Source organism: Vipera ursinii (assembly GCF_947247035.1).
Source record: "Vipera ursinii genome assembly, chromosome: 1".
Taxonomy (NCBI): Eukaryota; Metazoa; Chordata; class Lepidosauria; order Squamata; family Viperidae; genus Vipera; species Vipera ursinii.
Window position 1 is genome coordinate 313,360,970 of NC_139512.1, and position 17,357 is coordinate 313,378,326.

The window sequence follows — 17,357 nt, forward strand, 5'->3', positions numbered from 1 at the left end:
TAAGGACATCATTTTTTTGGTGTTAGTTCTATAAGGTGCTGTAGGGCTTCATAGAACCAGTCAATTTCATCTTCAGCACCGGTGGTTGGGACATAGACTTGGATTACTGTGATATTGAATGGTTTGCCTTGGATTTGAACTGAGATCATTCTGTCATTTTGGAGATTGTATCCCAGTATTGCTTTTCCTACTCTTTTATTGACTATGAAGGCTATTCCATTTCTTCTGAGGGATTCTTGCCCGCAGTAGTATACCTGATGGTTAAATTCACCCATTCCTGTCCATTTTAGCTCACTGATTGTCATCTCTTGTTTGACCATGTCCATCTTGCTTTGATTCACGGATCTTACATTACATTTTCTACGGAGAAAAATCTTTACAGCATCGCACTTTCCTTTCACCACCAGCTGAGCGTCCTTTCGACTTCATTCTTTCTGGCACTACTAGTACTAGCCCTCTGCTCTTCCCCAGTAGCATATTGGACACCTTCCGACCTGAGGGGCTCATCTTCCAGCGTCATATTGTTTTGCCTTTTGGTAATGTCCATGGGGTTTTCATGGCAAAGATACTGGAGTGGGTTGCCATTTCCTTCTCCAGTGGATCACATTTTGTCAGAACTCTCTGCTATGACCTGTCGGTCTTGAGTGGTCCTGCACAGCATAGCTCATAGCTTCATTGAATTACACAAGCCCCTTCGCCACAACAGGGCAGTAATCCATGAAGGGGATTGTTCCACTGGAAAAAGTTGATTTGATATTCAGTGATGACAGTTTAGAACTTTCAACATTAGTTATTAGTTAGGCTTTTCTATTTCCAGGAACTTAATATTCTTGCTGGGCCATTTCTGGCTCAACAATAACTCAAAATGATTTGCCAGTCCCAAATGTTTTTATTATGAACTTCGGGATATAAGAGAATATTCTTCTTTATTGCTGAGCTTTCGTCAACAAGCTGTTGACATTATCAGAGCAAGGGCTGAATGATAAGGGAGTCAGTACATACACTTGTATGGCAGTTATAACATTCAAATTGTGGAATGTGGGTGTGGCCTGTTCATGACAAGCTCACTCGTTTATATTTACAGTGTTTCTGGCTTTGCTAGAAAAGGCTGGTCTCTGGTTGATTTTTAAAAGTCACGGGGAACAGGCCACACCCACATTCCACAATTTGAACGTTATAACTGCCATACAAGTGTATGTGCTGACTCCCTTCAGCCCTTGCTCTGATGATGTCAACAGCTTGTTGACGAAAGCTCAGCAATAAAGAAGAATTTTCTCTTATATCCCGGAGTACATCATTTTTATTTGTACTAACTTCAAATGTCTACACCTAGGATTCCAATTTTTAAATATATATATTATTTTATTACATTTATATACCGCCCTTTCCCTGAGGACTCAGGGCGGTTTACAGGGAGTTAAAAAACCAGCAATACAAAAGTTAAAACCAATTTAAAAAAAATTAAACTAACTGTGCAATTAAAACCCCGATTAAAATAAATTACTCCTCAGCCTAGGCCCGAGAGCTCGAAGAGCCAGGTCTTCAGGCCCCGGCGGAATGTATGTATGTATGTATGTATCAGTGGAAATTGCATTGAAAATGGGCTATGCTTAGTTTGGTTAAAGGAAAAAAAGTGCAAAAATTTATATGCCATATGATCATTTCACATAGATGCATTTAAAAATACTAACAGTTTCTAATTTTCCTAGATTTATCGTATTGCCATCTATAAAGCAAACAAACATGGGTGTGAAGATTAGATTTTTGGGAAGTGTTTGTAAGCTTGAATTGCTTTTGAACTGTGCAGACTTTCAAAATAATGTTTCCGTGAAATTCGGGAAAGCACTCTAGAGGCAGGAGATGAGTATAAATACTAAAATTAGGGCAATACGTATATCTCTTGTATAAATGTGTCTTATATAAATAACATGTTTGGAGACAGATGAATGTAGGTATTCCATATGCAGTAATGGACTTTTCAATAAGTCCCTACAACATTTCTTTTTGGATAGAAGTAGGGTGAGGATATGGGAGAGTTTGGGATGTTGCTTTGTGAAAGTAGAAAAGTGCAAAACCTTCTGCGTCTCCACTTGGAAATCTTGACTGAGTGACTAAGTCAGTCGTTAAGTCATTTTTGACTCCTAGCAACCATACAGATTTTCTCTATGATAATCTGTCCCTAACCTGTTCTTTCAGAGTTCCCCGCGGTGCAACTGATTCCATCCGCCTTCCTCCCAGTCATTTTCTTCTTCTCTTTCCTTTTCCACCTTTTTCATCATTAGAGCCTTTTCCTGAAACTTGGAAGGAAATCCACTAACATCCACAATGAACAAATGGGACTGAATAAAATTTTCAACTAAATTAGGTGTACCAGAGTGACACTAGTCAAATTTCAAAGAAGCAGAAACAGGTTTTCTACATTTTGATCGTTCTTGTTTTTCTTTTAAAGAAAGGTGCATCTATTTTCCTAGACAGAATTAGTTGAGGTGCCCTGACTACGAGGAAAAAGCCAGTCAAATTTAATAAAGAGTGGTGGGTATACTTTAGAGGGAAATCTTTGTTGTATAAGGATTCTTGGGTAAGAAATTGCAGTATAGCTAGGGGGCCAGGGGTTTTTAAGATAATCGACAATGATTTGGAATTCAAAGGTAATGATTTAACTTCTTCAGCCCCAGTTTGGAATTGAATGGGCTTGGCATCCAGTGCTTCAATATTGAGTAGAAAGAGAAAATTGGAAGTTCAATAGGAAAGCTACAGCAAAGAAAGAACGTGATACCTGTTTGAAACTGCATGCATAAAACAACATGGAAAGAAGAAGAATAATCTCAAATTGAAATTATCCTGGGTGAAAAAAAAGATGTACAGATGCTGAACGCCATTTTAAGGCATTGGATTGAAAGAGAAAAATGGGAGAAAGTGTCCCAAATGTAATTGACTTTAGATGCATGCAGAAAGAACTTTAGGATGGTAAACAAAGCCACTGAAGACTAATTTCAGAAACGAATAAAGAAGGATTCCAAAGATGTATGAACCTGTGTGTTAGCAGATTATTCTCAACTGAGCTCTATTAAAACTCATAGAGCATACTACACTTCCTCCTTTGTAGATGAATAAAAGACTACAGCATCCCCAATGTCTCTGTCTAAGCAACTCTAACAAAAGTAAGACAGTCTGCTTCGTTGCTGAGCAGCATTTATTGTTGGGAAAATTTTGCTCCCCATGCCATGAATGTAGCGTTACAGTTAGAAGATGCTCAATATTTATTCTTGTCTAATCTCATTGATTTTATCAATATTTTTAACTCTTATTTAGAAATGAAGATTTAACAAGATCTTATATAAATTCCTTTACCGTAGCTTTTAATCTTTTCTAATTGATTAATTAATCTGGAGTAATTATTGGGGATAAGGGTCAGGAAAAGATAAACAGAAAAAAAGGAAAGGAGAATATAAAAGAACAAATAATCTGAACCATTTGGGATTCATATATGAGGGCAATTCAAAAATAAACCTCCATTTGAGCATGTGCAAGAAACAGGTGGGGATAGCAACACCTGTCCTATGGCGCCTTGCACAGTAGTTCAGTGGGCAGTGAGGAGTGGAAGGAGAAAGTTGTGTTGCAGCTGACTCATCCACTAGACCAGGGGTAGGCAACCTTGGCACTTTTATGACTCATGGACTTCAACTCCCAGAATTGGGAGTTGGCTCAGGAATTCTAGGAGTTGAAGTCCACGAGTCATAAAAGAGCCAAGGTTGCCTACCCCTGCGCTAGACCAATTGAAAATGAACCCATTTTTTTTTAAATGAAACAGTGCCTTGTGTCACACCATTTCAATGATGACAATGCGCTTCATGAGGCTGTTACAGGGTGGCTTCTTTCCCAGGTGGGGGATTTTTTTTTTTTTTTTTGCAGAAGGAATTTCAAACCTTATAAGATGTTATGACAAGTGCCTCAGTTTGAATGGCGATTATGTCAAAAAGTAATGTAGTTTTCTAATGTGTATGATACACGTTCTGTAACTTGTATTGATAACCAAACGGAGGTTGATTTTCAAATTGCCCTCATATTTCAAATCTGCCCATTGCCTGATTTTCCAAATATGTTCTTCCTCTTATGCTGATGTTATTAAGGGGGGGGGGGAAACTGTACCAAAATTCATGTGAGCTATATAGATGTATTATATATTTGTTTCAATATGTAAATGATAAAATAACTATTATAAGCTTATAAATGAATGCAGTTATTGGTTTTATTTATTTCTCATAACAAGTTGGGCCCTGGCATACAATAGTCTCAAACCTGGAAGTTATGCAGTTCAGATAAATTACTTTTCTCTCTTGTATCTATGGTTTTTAGAGAATTTGGAGTGCTATTATTTTTCATATGCTGAATTAATGAAGTAGGAAATGTATAATCTTACCTCTCTGCTTGGAATTTGTACTTAAGCAAAGTTGGCTTACACTATTTCCTTTTTATTTGAATTTTAAAACAATTAGCACATTGAGAAGACTATATGCTGATAGAATTATATTGAAAATGCTTAGGCAAAGATATAACAACTGTTCAGTTTTGAGTCCCATGTTTTAGTGCATCAAAAGCATAATAAATGGGCCATTCCTAAAAATGAAAGAAATCAGTCTTACAATATGCATATTACTTGCATAACAACTCATCCATTGTTTAATTCCATAGGTAGGTGAATTAAATGCATTCTCAGATCCAGTAAGCCTGAATTATTAGAAACCAGCTTCTGACTCCCCAATACTTTAAAGCTTTCTCTTCTTGCATTGCAATTAAAAATAAAAATAAGGTTATATAGTTATAGGCATTATTTGGGTTTAGTAAATGGAATTTTAAATTCCCTTTGGTATGGCATCATTGTGCATCAAATAAACTTTTAAAAGTTATTTACATCCATTCAGGTTTAAAAATCCTCTTCCACCAAAAATTTTAAATTTCAAAAATTTCAAAATCTCTTGGTATTATTAGTGCTATGTGCTACATTTTTAAGTTCCTTCAATATTTGTTTTGAACGGTCTTCAGATTCTGCTGATATTTTAATATCCCTGAATACAGAGGTTGCTGTCTTCATACATGAATAGATAATAGTACCCATATTTCTCCCTGATACCTTTTTAATGAATATTTATCAATATTGTTTTAATGTACTGATATCTATTACATCATTGCTTATGTTATAATCTATTTCTAGATGCTTTGGCATAGGAGATCAATTAATAATAATTTTAAATGTATTCATTTATTCATTCCAAAACCAGGCACCCTCTAACTCATTCCCCTGCCTTCTCTTCAGAAAGAACAAAGTCATGTAAATGAAAAATAAGACAAACTGAAATGAAAAATAACAGAGTATCTAAAACACCACAAAACAACAGAATAAGGCTGCTTGCATTGAAGCTTGTTCCAAGAAAAAAAGGCTGGTATAACTTTTAAAGTATGCCAATACTGTAATAGAGAATATAAATACCAGCTCGCTGCAAGAAATAAACCAACTGGAATACAGCATGGCTGCAGTCATAAGTGAAGACCTTGGATGCAAAAGCAACAAACAAGAAACATGGCTAAATAACACATCACCAAAATGGAAGATCAGATTGGAAAATAAGATCAGCATGCTAAGATCAGATGCAAACAAGAAGAGATGAAAGAGGAGAATCTGAAGAATAAGAATAAGAAGACCAAAGAATACCTGACAAAGAAATATCATCTAGAACCAATGAAAACAATAAAGCAGCAAATAATAGGTATAGCCAAGAAGATCAGGTGATATGAAGCTCAAATTGCACACTACAGGCAGAATCTTCAATTTCAGGGGAATCAGAAACATTTCTCCCAATCCATCAGTGGAGAAGCTGCAATGACCCAACTAACACTCAACAAATAAGAAATTGTGCAGTTCTAGCACCAGCTTTGGGATAACCCAAAGAAATGCAACAAGAATGCTGCTTGGGTGAAAAAGAAGGTAGATAGGAATAAAAAGAAACTGAAATGAAAGAACTTGTAATAACAGCAGAAATGGTGGAATAAAGGGCAAGAAAGATCAAGAATTGGTCAGCACCAGGTGAAGATAAACAGTATGAAACATCTGATTGGTCTGCAACCACTCATAGCCAGGCAGAGTAACATCATACTTCAAGAAAGTAAAACTGAAGAGTAGCTAACATCCGGCTAAACTTATCTGATAATGAAAGAGCTAACAAAGAGGCAGCACCAGGCAACTAGAGGGCAATTACCTGCTTACCAACAACTTTCAAATTGCTAAGTGGTGTTGTACCTGAGGTAGTCCAACAGCATCTGGTTGAAAAGAAGGTCTCCCCATCTCAGCAGGAAGGAAGCTGACCAAACAGCAGAGGAACAGAAGATTGTAACTCTCTGTCACATGATTGACTAGTTAAGTCCCTAGAAATAACAGTAGAAACAGCAAGTACTTCATGCAAAAATCAATCAGTTGCTGATCAATGATGATAGACTGGGAGAGACTAATATCAAGAAAGAAATCTTTCAAGAAAAATCACTATAACCTGTGCTGTTTGTTATTGCATTGATTCCTCTGCCAACAATATTGAACAAGCCAGGCCATGGATATTAAACATCAGAAAGATTTATCAGGCTATCCCATTTACTTTACATGGATGATCTGATGTTATGTAGAAAAACACCATCTGAAATGGAATCACTGCTCACCACTGCCCAAATATGCAGCTGAAGTGCTGCAATAGAGTTGGACTTGACAAATGTGCCACTCTCACCATTTTTAGAAAAAATAGTGAAAACTGAAGGAATCAAGATGCGCTATGGAAATAACTTGATGTCTGGATGAAGATCATCACTATGTATACCTGGGCATCCTCCAAGCTGACAACATAAAGCACATTGAAGTCAAGAAGAGGGTTGGAACTGAATAAATCATGAGAGTGAATAAAAGTCTTAAAGTCCACGCTCAGTGTCAGAAATACCATCAAAGTGAGTAATACCTGTACAATTCCAGTCATTGGATACATAGCTGGAATAGTGGCCTGGACTCAAGCAGAACTAAAAGCCTTGAATAGGAAGAACATAGAATTAATAATAATGAATCATTCCCTTCATCTATGCAGTGAGGCTGACAGACTCCACTTAAGAAGAAGCATGGGTGTGGAATGTTGGAAGTACACCAAACAGTTGACGAACCAAAAACTGGCAGTGGAAGAATATCTGAAGGGCACAAAGAAAATGCACTGAAGCTAGTACACTAGGAAGATTTACTGAATACTGAACAGACTGAACTAGCCTACAAGAAAGACCAAATGAAGAATAGAAAAGAGACATGACAAGTCAAAGTATTATATGGCCAATACACACACACACATACACACAAACTAGCTGGCAAGCAAACAACAATAAGACCTGATAATGGCTAAGAACAGGAAAGCTGAAGAAAGACAGAGGAGCTAATTCTGACTACACCAGACCAAATCTTAACACAAATGCATACAAAGCCAGAATTGAAAAGACAGCAATAGATAACAAATGTCAGTTGTGCAAAGAAGATGAAGAAACAGTGGACCATCTAGTTAGCTACTGCAATAAGATCACACAGATGATTACAAACAATGTCATGACAAAGTAGCAACACTGGTGCATTGGAAGATTTAGAATAGAATTGGAAGGGACCTTGTAGGTCATCTAGTCCAACCCCTTGCCCAAGCAGGAATCCCTACATTTCTGACAGGGGACAGTCCAGCCTCTTCTTGAAAGCCTCCAGTGATGAAGCACCAACAACATCTGAAGGCAATTTGTTCCATTGGTTGATTGTTCTCACTGTCAGGAAATTTCTCCTTATTTCCATGTTGAATCTGTCCTTGATCAATTTCCACCCATTATTCCTTGTCTGGACTTCAGGTGCTTTGGAAAATAGGTTGACCCCCCTCCCCTCTGTGACAGTCCCTCAAATACTGGAACACTGCTCTTGTGTCTCCCCTGGTCCTTCTAGGTCCCTGGGAACAACTCAATAGATGGATTAAAATGCCAAATCCAAAATGGCAGTCTAAACATCTGGTTAAGTGTGCAACTAACCATAATAAAAAAAAAATAGGAAGAGATGATAAAATCTAATAGACTACTTAAGCTCACAGAGGTGAGTGGAGTACAAGAGAACTAATATCAGATCAGATCGTAAAAGTAACAGTATTATTAATTCCTGTTTTTGTTCCATAATTGAGCCTTATTGTGATGACATTCATGTGGCCAGACTTCTCCTTCTCCTTGTTTTCCATTTGAATCTTTTCTCAATATGGTATGTGTTGGTGTTAGTACATTTCTTGCTGGATCTAAAATATTGCATCTGTGTATTGTCTGGAACCGTATAATGCATCCATCCTTTGTGTACTTTCTTTAATATAGTCATACTCAATATTTATAGTTCTGTAGCTAACCATGTTCATAGTGTCTCCACATGCACAAAAATAGTAATTTTCTCATTAGATCTTTTATATAAGTCATGGAACACAAAAGGTTTTATTTATAGACTGTAAGATATAATGTCACCATGGAGTTGGATGAGGAAAGAAAATTACTTATGTAGATCATGTCAGTGAGTGTTTCTGAAAGAAGTGGATCCCAAGGAATAGTTAGCATACCAGTCAAGACAAAGGTAACCACTGAAGGGTAACAGGAACTTGGATAGTACTGAGTCCTGCTGAATGAAATTCACTTTTACTACTAGAGCGGTAAAAGAATGTTCCATCTACAAGACTAACCGAAGTCTGACACAGGTTGCCAAAATCTATAGCAGTGTATCTCAACCATGGCAGCTTGAAGATATGTGAACTTCAATTCCCAGAATTCTGGGAGTTGAAATCCACATATTTTCTAGCTGCCAAGGTTGAGTAACACCAATTGATAGTGTAGTCACTTGCAGGCTACCAAGAACAAGTTGCACAGATGGAAGGCAGGCAGGAAGTGTTAGGTTAAGAAAATCCTCAAGATGGGATTTATTTTGATTCCCTGAGGCCACCCCATCTGGACTGTCATATGATGGTAAGGCTGGAAGGTATGATACTTTTGAACTTCTTTCTGTTACAATGATCTCTAGATCTTTTTGCTACACACCTTTGATTCATGGAGGGACAACAGACTACTTGCTATCATTCTACAGTACATGATATGTGAGTGTCCTTTCAAGAACACCAAGCCCTGGCAGTTTGCCAAGTGAAAATCTTATATACTCCTACTCCTACTTTTTACTACTACTACTATTCTTACTACTCCTGCTACTCATCTTACTAAGAACAACTTCTTATCAGAAGGCAATTGGGCAGCCAGAGCTGCTTTGGGGTATTTATTTTTTCCTCCTCATTTCGGACTAATGTTTTCTCTTCAATCCCTAGATGCTGATAGACACTGTGAATTTATTGGGAATCCTTTGAAGATTAAAAGCACCAGAAAATCATTATCATGTATCATTGGATACTTAGGTGAGTGTTTCTGGCCAAAATGAATTTAAAGGTAAATACCATTGTATACAATATGTCAGATTAACTGAATTTGGTAAATGCAGAATATTTAAGAGGAGGAAATATGCAAACATTAAGCATTGATCAAAGTGCTCTTGAAGCTGCTCCATACAGCACCTCCCTGATAGCTTTTCTACATCCATGAATACTACATTTTAAAAAGTGAAGCAGCCAGTTGAGGTGAATTAGCTATACACCAATGATTCCAATCAAAGCAGTGAAATGGAATACATCCTGGCCCAAAGTACATCCTCAAAGCAAAGCAGTGGATCAAATGGAGAGTGCCTAATTTGCAAAATCCTAATAAGCCCAGAACTTTCCATCTGTACTTAGTAGAGTGGGAGACCATACAGCTCTTCACTCTAGGCTTTGATGAATATCTATTCTTTCATGGGTAAAGAACCTCATGTAGGTTTGCCCAGCTGGAACAGTAAACCTGAGGAACAAACTTTTTTGATGGTGTTTAGGGGCCTTTCTCTTGCCTTCCCTTCCTGTTGCCAGAGGGCTGCAATGGCCAAAGCAATGACATGATAATCTTGCAATTACTAAAAGGAACATTTCCATACTTTGTTGTAATTTTTGCAGCATTTTGCATTTTAAAAAAAATCTGGGAGAATTAAATACAGATTAAAACTAGTAGTGTTTTGTTTTGTTTTTTCTAACAACTAACAATTTTTTCTAACAACTAAAAATTATCATATTATTTTCTGTTATAATGTAATATTGAAGACTCTACATCAGGGGTCCCCAACCTTGGCAACTTTAAGACTTGTGGACTTCAACTCCCAGAATTCCCCAGCCAGCAAAAGAAATTTGGCATATATATATATATATATATATACATTTATTCTGCAGATTGAGTTATTATTTTATGTTTTTAAAAAATCTAATTCAGTATCAATTTGTGGATATATTTAGAAGTTTTGACATATACTATTAAACCTCCCTAGCATATAGGTCTTCTAGGATCAGAAACATAATATTAGACTTTCAATCATTTTTCTGAAATAAAGTGTGTCTTTTTCTTATTCATTCAAAATTAAAACAGATCTATTCTGCTAAAAGTTAAAACAGGTTATAACGTTATTAATAGATTACAAGGAAAGTTAATATAGAATACAATTTACTTATTCAAATAGAATTTACCACATTACTTGCCTACTATTTCTACATTGTGGCTTATCAAAGTAATTGCTTGCCAGAGTTATCTAAACCATGCAAACGAAATCCTAGCTATCCATCTTGTACAGCTGAAATGGCTTCTCTATCATTCTATTTATAATTTTTCCCAGCTAATCATTTACAGAATTTCTCATGTTTGACTGGCAGTCATAGACAGATAATAAGAGATAACTCTATCTTCTTCCCCAGACTGTAAAAAGATCTTCTGTTGAACATTTTTATTGACATATATATTCCTGAGCTAGACTGATATAGTAACCTTTGTGATTTCTCTGGCCTGACTTTATTTCTTTTTATAACTCCCTAATTCTCTATTTCTTAAATTTGCTATTTTAGAAATGATTTTAAGACACCTGACTTTTAAAGTTCCAGGTTCACTAACGTGGTGCTAGCAGGTCTAGCCAGAGGAAAATAGGACACTTTCTGTTAAATTATTGGTTTATGTGTTTCAAGAAATCTTTCCTGCAAACTGTGTTGTAGATTGTATTTGATTCACTAATGTTCTCTCCCAAATTAAAGGCTGTTTCCTTCGACACCTGTGTACTTCATCTATATACTGCTAAAACTTTCCCTGTCATGACCTTTAACTCAGCAATATGGATTTGGATTTGCAACTTCCTGTTGACTTCTTCGTTGACTTTCTCCTTGAAAGCCTGACAGTGAAGGAGGAAGGAAGGAAGGATTTTTGATGCTCCCTCCCAATTTCCCACAAGGACACTCAATGGGGAAGCCATCAGGAAGTTGGAAATCAGTCCCACTGCTTCTTTGCTTACTCATGGTCATTCGTTGTCTGTTTAGATAAGGAAATATTTCTGAAACAAGAAACCAATGGGGCATGGATTTTCTAGTTACTATGTAAAATTAAGGGCTTTCAGTAAAAAATAAAAATTGTACAAAGCTAATATAAATTGAATAAAGCCCTTGGAGTAGTACAATGAACATTCTTAAAAATAAGCTAACTAAACGATATATTGATACTAATATGGTCAGGGCTTTGCTGGGGCTTGGAAGTGAATCCCTCTGAAAACTCAAACCCACACTCTGCAGCTGGGGGTGAAGGGTCAAGGATAAGGCTGAAAGAAAGAAGTTACATTTATTGCAGATACTGTACAAACCCTAATAATAAAGGTCAGTTACTGTAGAATCAAGCATGGACTCCATTTATAAACCAGACTCTTATGCCTGGATCTCTTTCAGTTCATGCTAACAGACTTCTTACCATTTGTTTCTTGGCACAGGGCGTTTAAATAATGCTAAAATTCTGGTCCCTGGCTCTTGATCAAAACAACAGAATTACAACAACATGCAATTCAGACTGCAAAAACAAAGCAAAGAAAAATAAGTTAAGAACCAGAAGAGGTATAGGTGATGTTTCTAAAAGGTCTTCAGAAAAGCTCCGTTTTTAATAATTTTCTAAGCAGTCTCATTTCTGTACAGATACCATTCAGTAGAGTTAGCACTGCTACAGCGAAGACTGGCTAGCTTGGCGTCAGTGACATGATGGAAATGTGGAACAACAAAGAGCCCTCCTAGCCAAATCCAGTCAGAGTTCCATAATTACTTACTTGCCAAGCCTTGAAAAGCTTTATAGTTATCACCAGCACTTTGAATAGTATGCTGAACTGAATTGCTCACCCGTCTAATAACCATCATGTAGGTATAAAATGCTTTGAATTTCGGAAGCCAGTTAAGACATGGGTCTGTATTCTGAGTAGTGTTTAAAGGATGGATAAGAGGTGGTATAAGAGTGGGAATAACTAGTATTAGGTCCTCCTGCAGCAGGTAACAATGCAATTGGTACATCAGCTGAAGCTGGTCAACTATGTCCCACTCATGTCCTCCTCCTGCTGTTCAAGTCATAAATCCGGGTTACAGGTGGTCCTTGCTTAACCACACTATTTGGCACTGGAATTTCCATCACTTAAACAATGCAGTTATTCAGGGAAATATCATGTTACTTAGTGTCAGCAGTTGTCAGGTGCAAGGAATCAGGATGACCACAGCAAGTTGATCAGAATTGTATCTTTGTTACTGCTCATCTATTGACAGGAATCTCACTAGTGTAGAGAAATTACTAGATATGCACTGCAGATTTAGGGAGGGCCTGCTCTCCACTGCTCCCTCCCATTTAGCGATTCTAAGCTGCCCAGTCTTTTCCCTCCTTTCCACACTTCGGCTCCAGATTCCACTGCATTGGTTTCAGTTGTCCCAGTTGCAGTTGTTAGTCCAGATCACTTCTCTTGCCCTGTCGTGCTCATCCCTGCCTCTGCTACCTACCTCTGCTGTCCTCCATAGCACCAGATGACCTTTGCTATCTTCTTCTCTCACTGCTGACAAGGACACTTGGCCTTCAGTGGAGTGCAGGATAATGGAAAGGACAGAAATGGGGAGGCAGAAATGCAAGCGGGCTATCAAGCAGTGGACTTTTGATCATGTGACTGTGGGGCGCTGCAGTGGCCCTAGGTTCAAAGAGTGGCTGTGACTATCATTTGTTTAGTGCAGTTGCAACTTTGAATGGTTGATGAATGAATGGTAGCTAAGCAAGGACTATTGGTACCTGTTCGTTGAATACCATGCACTTTGTACTCTTATTTTATTTTATTTTATTAATTATTTATTTAATTATTTTTCTATACCGCCCTATTCCTGAAGGACTGAAGGCGATTTACAGGGCAATATTTAAAAGACAATATAAAATTAAGATAAAAATAGGATTAAAAAGAATTAAATTAATAATAGCCCAACAATAAAACAATGTTAAAAACTTAAAACTAAAAACCCCCTCAGTCCAGGCCAGATAGATCGAAAAGCCAGGTTTTCAGGTCCCGGCGAAACGAGCGCAGGTCGGGGGCAGTCTGGAGTTCTTCACATGTGTCTTGCATGTACAATGGAAGAGAATTTTATCTGTTTAAAAATGAACTCTGTCAAGTCACACCAAAGTTTGTTTAGTTAATTGGTTAGACCAGGGGTGTCAAATTGGTGGCCGGATGCGTCACATGCAGGCCACGCCCACCCCAGCTTTGCAAAGGCAAATAATGTCACGATATGTCATGATACATCACGTATCGAGTTTGACACCTGTGGGTTAGACCATCCTTCCATTTGTCGATCCAAGCATTATCTACAGATCATCAGATTCTTTGCAACTCTATTTATTGTAAGTTTACCTTTCTTAATGCAAAGCAAAGACTTCATCAGAGAGGAACAGCACAGCATTAATTATATGAATATGAATAGAATTCCTGCTAACAACTGGAACACTTGCAAACATCTATTTAAATATGGAAGCAGCTTCCAAAATATTTGCAACCTTGAAAGCAATATGCTTCATTAGCATATTGCTAATGAGCAAATGCTGAAAGAACAAGTTATCTAAAACATGCTACTCTAATTGGTAAACAAATATTATATCTCTTTTCACAGTGGCAGATAAGCTCAAGTAAATAATTTCCACAGATCCTCTGATTATGATAATAGGCTTCCAGATTAATCCAAGGTTTATCAATTTCCTGTCAAAAAACCAGGAAATTTGAACTATGTAAGTCCTCAATGTGATGATATGATCGTGATTTGAAATAACTGACTCCTTTAACAAAATTACAGAGATTCATCCTGCAATGAAGCCTAATATAATCAAGTCAACACCAAGCCTTCAGAGCTCAATGTCAAAGCGACTACTTGCTCCTCCTGGTCATTCATCGTTAAGTATTTTGGGAAAGAGAAATTATAGTCATCATCACAATGGCCTGGATGGTATGTATGAAGGCCTGATATCTTAACATTCTTCCTGCCTGTTCTTTTTAACATTCTTCCTGCCTGTTCTTTTTTTTATTATTAAAATTTGGGAGGATGCCCATGGCTATATGTATCAGCTTTTGACTTTTATTCTAAGGAGTTGGTATAAATAAAATATGGTACAGGTAATAAATCAGGTTTGAATAAAAATAGGAGCTATTTTTAATCTTCCTATAAGAGAATATATCTATAACATATCACAATAGTGCTTGAATGAGAAACCTATTAAGTATCCCACTGAGAAGGCTTTAACCAATTTCTGCAGTATACATCTATGATACAAGCAATTTTAAAACTTCACATATATTTAGCTGCAGGCTTAGTATCAAGTAATAGATTTTTTTTCTTCTGTTCAATCACATCTGATTTTTGGAAGCTGCCAGGACAAGCCCCTGCAGTTTTCTTGGCAAGCTTTTCCAGAAATAGTTTGTCATTGCCTTTTTCCTGGGGTGGAAAGAGAATGACTGGCCCAAGGTCATTATCAAATTGGATAACTTTTTTTTTAAATAATGCAACTGATTTGAATTCTGTAACACTTCCAGTTAAACCTGATCTATTTTAAATACAATTTTAACATCAATCCATATCTTCTAGTAATAGAGTAAAACCCTCTAGAAAGACTAGCGTAATTTTCATTCATAACTTTATGGTACTCATGGATTTCTGTTGTTGGATTTTGTTGGAACATGTGCAAGGTAGTGATAGTTCTGAAATGTTATGATAATGGAGGGTAAACACACAGGAACCAGCTATATTAAAAGTCTTTCATTAGAAAGATTTCAGTTCTTGATATGTTAGACTTTTCCTCTAAACCAAATGCTTTGCTTATTTGATTGATTACATTAAAAAAAACCCTGCTTTTTAAAATGAAAAATCAAGAATAAATTCTTAGATTAAATTTACCCCACTGTTTATCTCATTAGTTAGCTTTTGGGAAGCAACGATATCAATCTGAACATCTGAAGGCCATCATACTGATTTATTCTACTATATGTAAAGAATACTGATGCTCAAAATATTATGTGTCTGCTATGTGTAATGGTGTCTGAGACTAGATTGCCAATACCGAGTGTCAAACAAGTCAGAACAATAGAATTCATTACATCCTGGTTGTGGTCTTGCAATTTATGACTGTTGGAGACAAGATTATGGGTTTGCCAAACCAATCTTATTTCATTCTTTAACAAAGTGACTAAATTATTAGACCAGCAAAATGCTGTGGACATAGTATATTTAGACTTCAGCAAGGCATTTGACAAAGGAGACCTACTTCTTGGTAAGCTAGAAAAAATTGGGATAGACAACATCACTACCAGATGGATTTGTAACTGGCTGACAAACCATACTCAACGAGTAGTCCTTAATGGTACTACATATACATAGAGAGAAGTAAGCAGTGGGGTACCACAAGGCTCCGTCTTAGGCCCAGTACTCTTCAATATACTCTTCAATAAATGACTTAGATGAGGGAATAGAAGGGGATCTCATCAAATTTGCAGATGATTCTAAGCTGGCAGGAATATTCAACACCCCAGAATAAAAGCTCAGGATCCAAAAAGATCTTGACAGACTTGAACAATGGGTCCTATCCAATAAAATGATATTTAATGTGGAGAAAAGTAAGGTTTTATACCTGGGCAGAAAAAAACAAAGGTACAAGTACAGATTAGGTGAAACCTGGCTCAAAAACAGTAACTGTTAGAGAGACCTTGGAGTCCTAGTGGACGATCACTTAAACATGAGCCAGCAATGTGCAGCAGCAGCCAAAAGAGCTAATACAATCCTTTGTTCTATAAACAGAGGCATAGAATCAAAATCACGTGAAGCATTAGTACCGCTTTATAAAGCCTTAGTAAGGCCACATCTGGAATACTGCATCCAGTTTTGGTCACCAAAAAAGATGTTTAGACTTTAGGAAAAAGTGCAAAGAAGAGCAATTAAGATGATTAAAGGCCTAGAATTAAAACATATGAAGAACAGTTTCAGGATTTGGGAATGGCCAGTCTAGAGAAAAGAAGAACTAGAGGTACATGATAGCAGTATTCTAGTATTTGAGAGGCTGCCACAAGGAGGAGGAGGGGGTCAATTTATTTTCCAAAGCACCAGAAGGCAAGACAAGAGAGGACAATTAACCAGTAGAACAGCTTGCCTTCAGTCGTTGTGGATGTTTCATCACTCAAGGTTTTTAAGAAGAGACTGGACAGCCACTTGTCTGAAATGATACAGGGACTCCTGCTAGAGCAGGGGGCTGGATTAGAAGACCTCCAAGGTCCCTTCCAGCTGTATTCTGATTCTGTCCTCTTTTAATTAATTTGGGTAGATTTCTATCTCGCCTTTTTTCCATCATGAAACTCACTGAGCACATATGTTTTTCAAGCAGTCTTTCCTATGTGACATAATCAGCAGACTGTTTTCTCATAGTTTCCCCTGTAGATGGTCACAAAGGTTAAATTCATATAGGAAGTTTATCTAATATTTAGATAGATTTTGAACCCAGCTACTATTGGTAAACTAAATTTATAATTTAATGTGATCTGTGAGCTTAAACAATTGTAATCCCCTAAATTATGATTAAATCATGGCTTAATATGACAAGGAAACCCTATTTTAGTATCATATGATACATACCATTTAGGTAACATGCCGGTCTATAATCTGGTTTACAACTGTCCTGAAAATGAGGACCAGCCTCTCAACATATAGCATCTTTTCTCACCCTGCTTTTCTTTCAAGGTTTGAAGAACTGACCTACTGTATAGAAAAATAGAAAAATCAGGAATGAAGAAATTTAATCCCCCAAACCATTTCAGTTTAATCTCTCTTTCCTCACTCTTATTTTTCCCAATTAACATGATGAGAAGACCT

The 17,357-nt window shown here is 37.0% G+C and overlaps 1 protein-coding gene across 1 annotated transcript in view; it reads left to right on the plus strand.

Annotated features, from left to right (window-relative positions):
- The window catches only part of MTA3 (metastasis associated 1 family member 3), a gene marked incomplete at its 3' end in the record, with an annotated part of 136,863 nt that overhangs the window by 80,621 nt on the left and 38,885 nt on the right, over window positions 1-17,357 (plus strand). Inside the window, exons 15-16 of the mRNA XM_083348346.1 lie at window positions 9,390-9,476; window positions 14,301-14,450. Of these exons, the coding sequence (XP_083204472.1) occupies window positions 9,390-9,476; window positions 14,301-14,450 (237 nt within the window). The remainder of the gene's footprint in view (window positions 1-9,389; window positions 9,477-14,300; window positions 14,451-17,357) is intronic.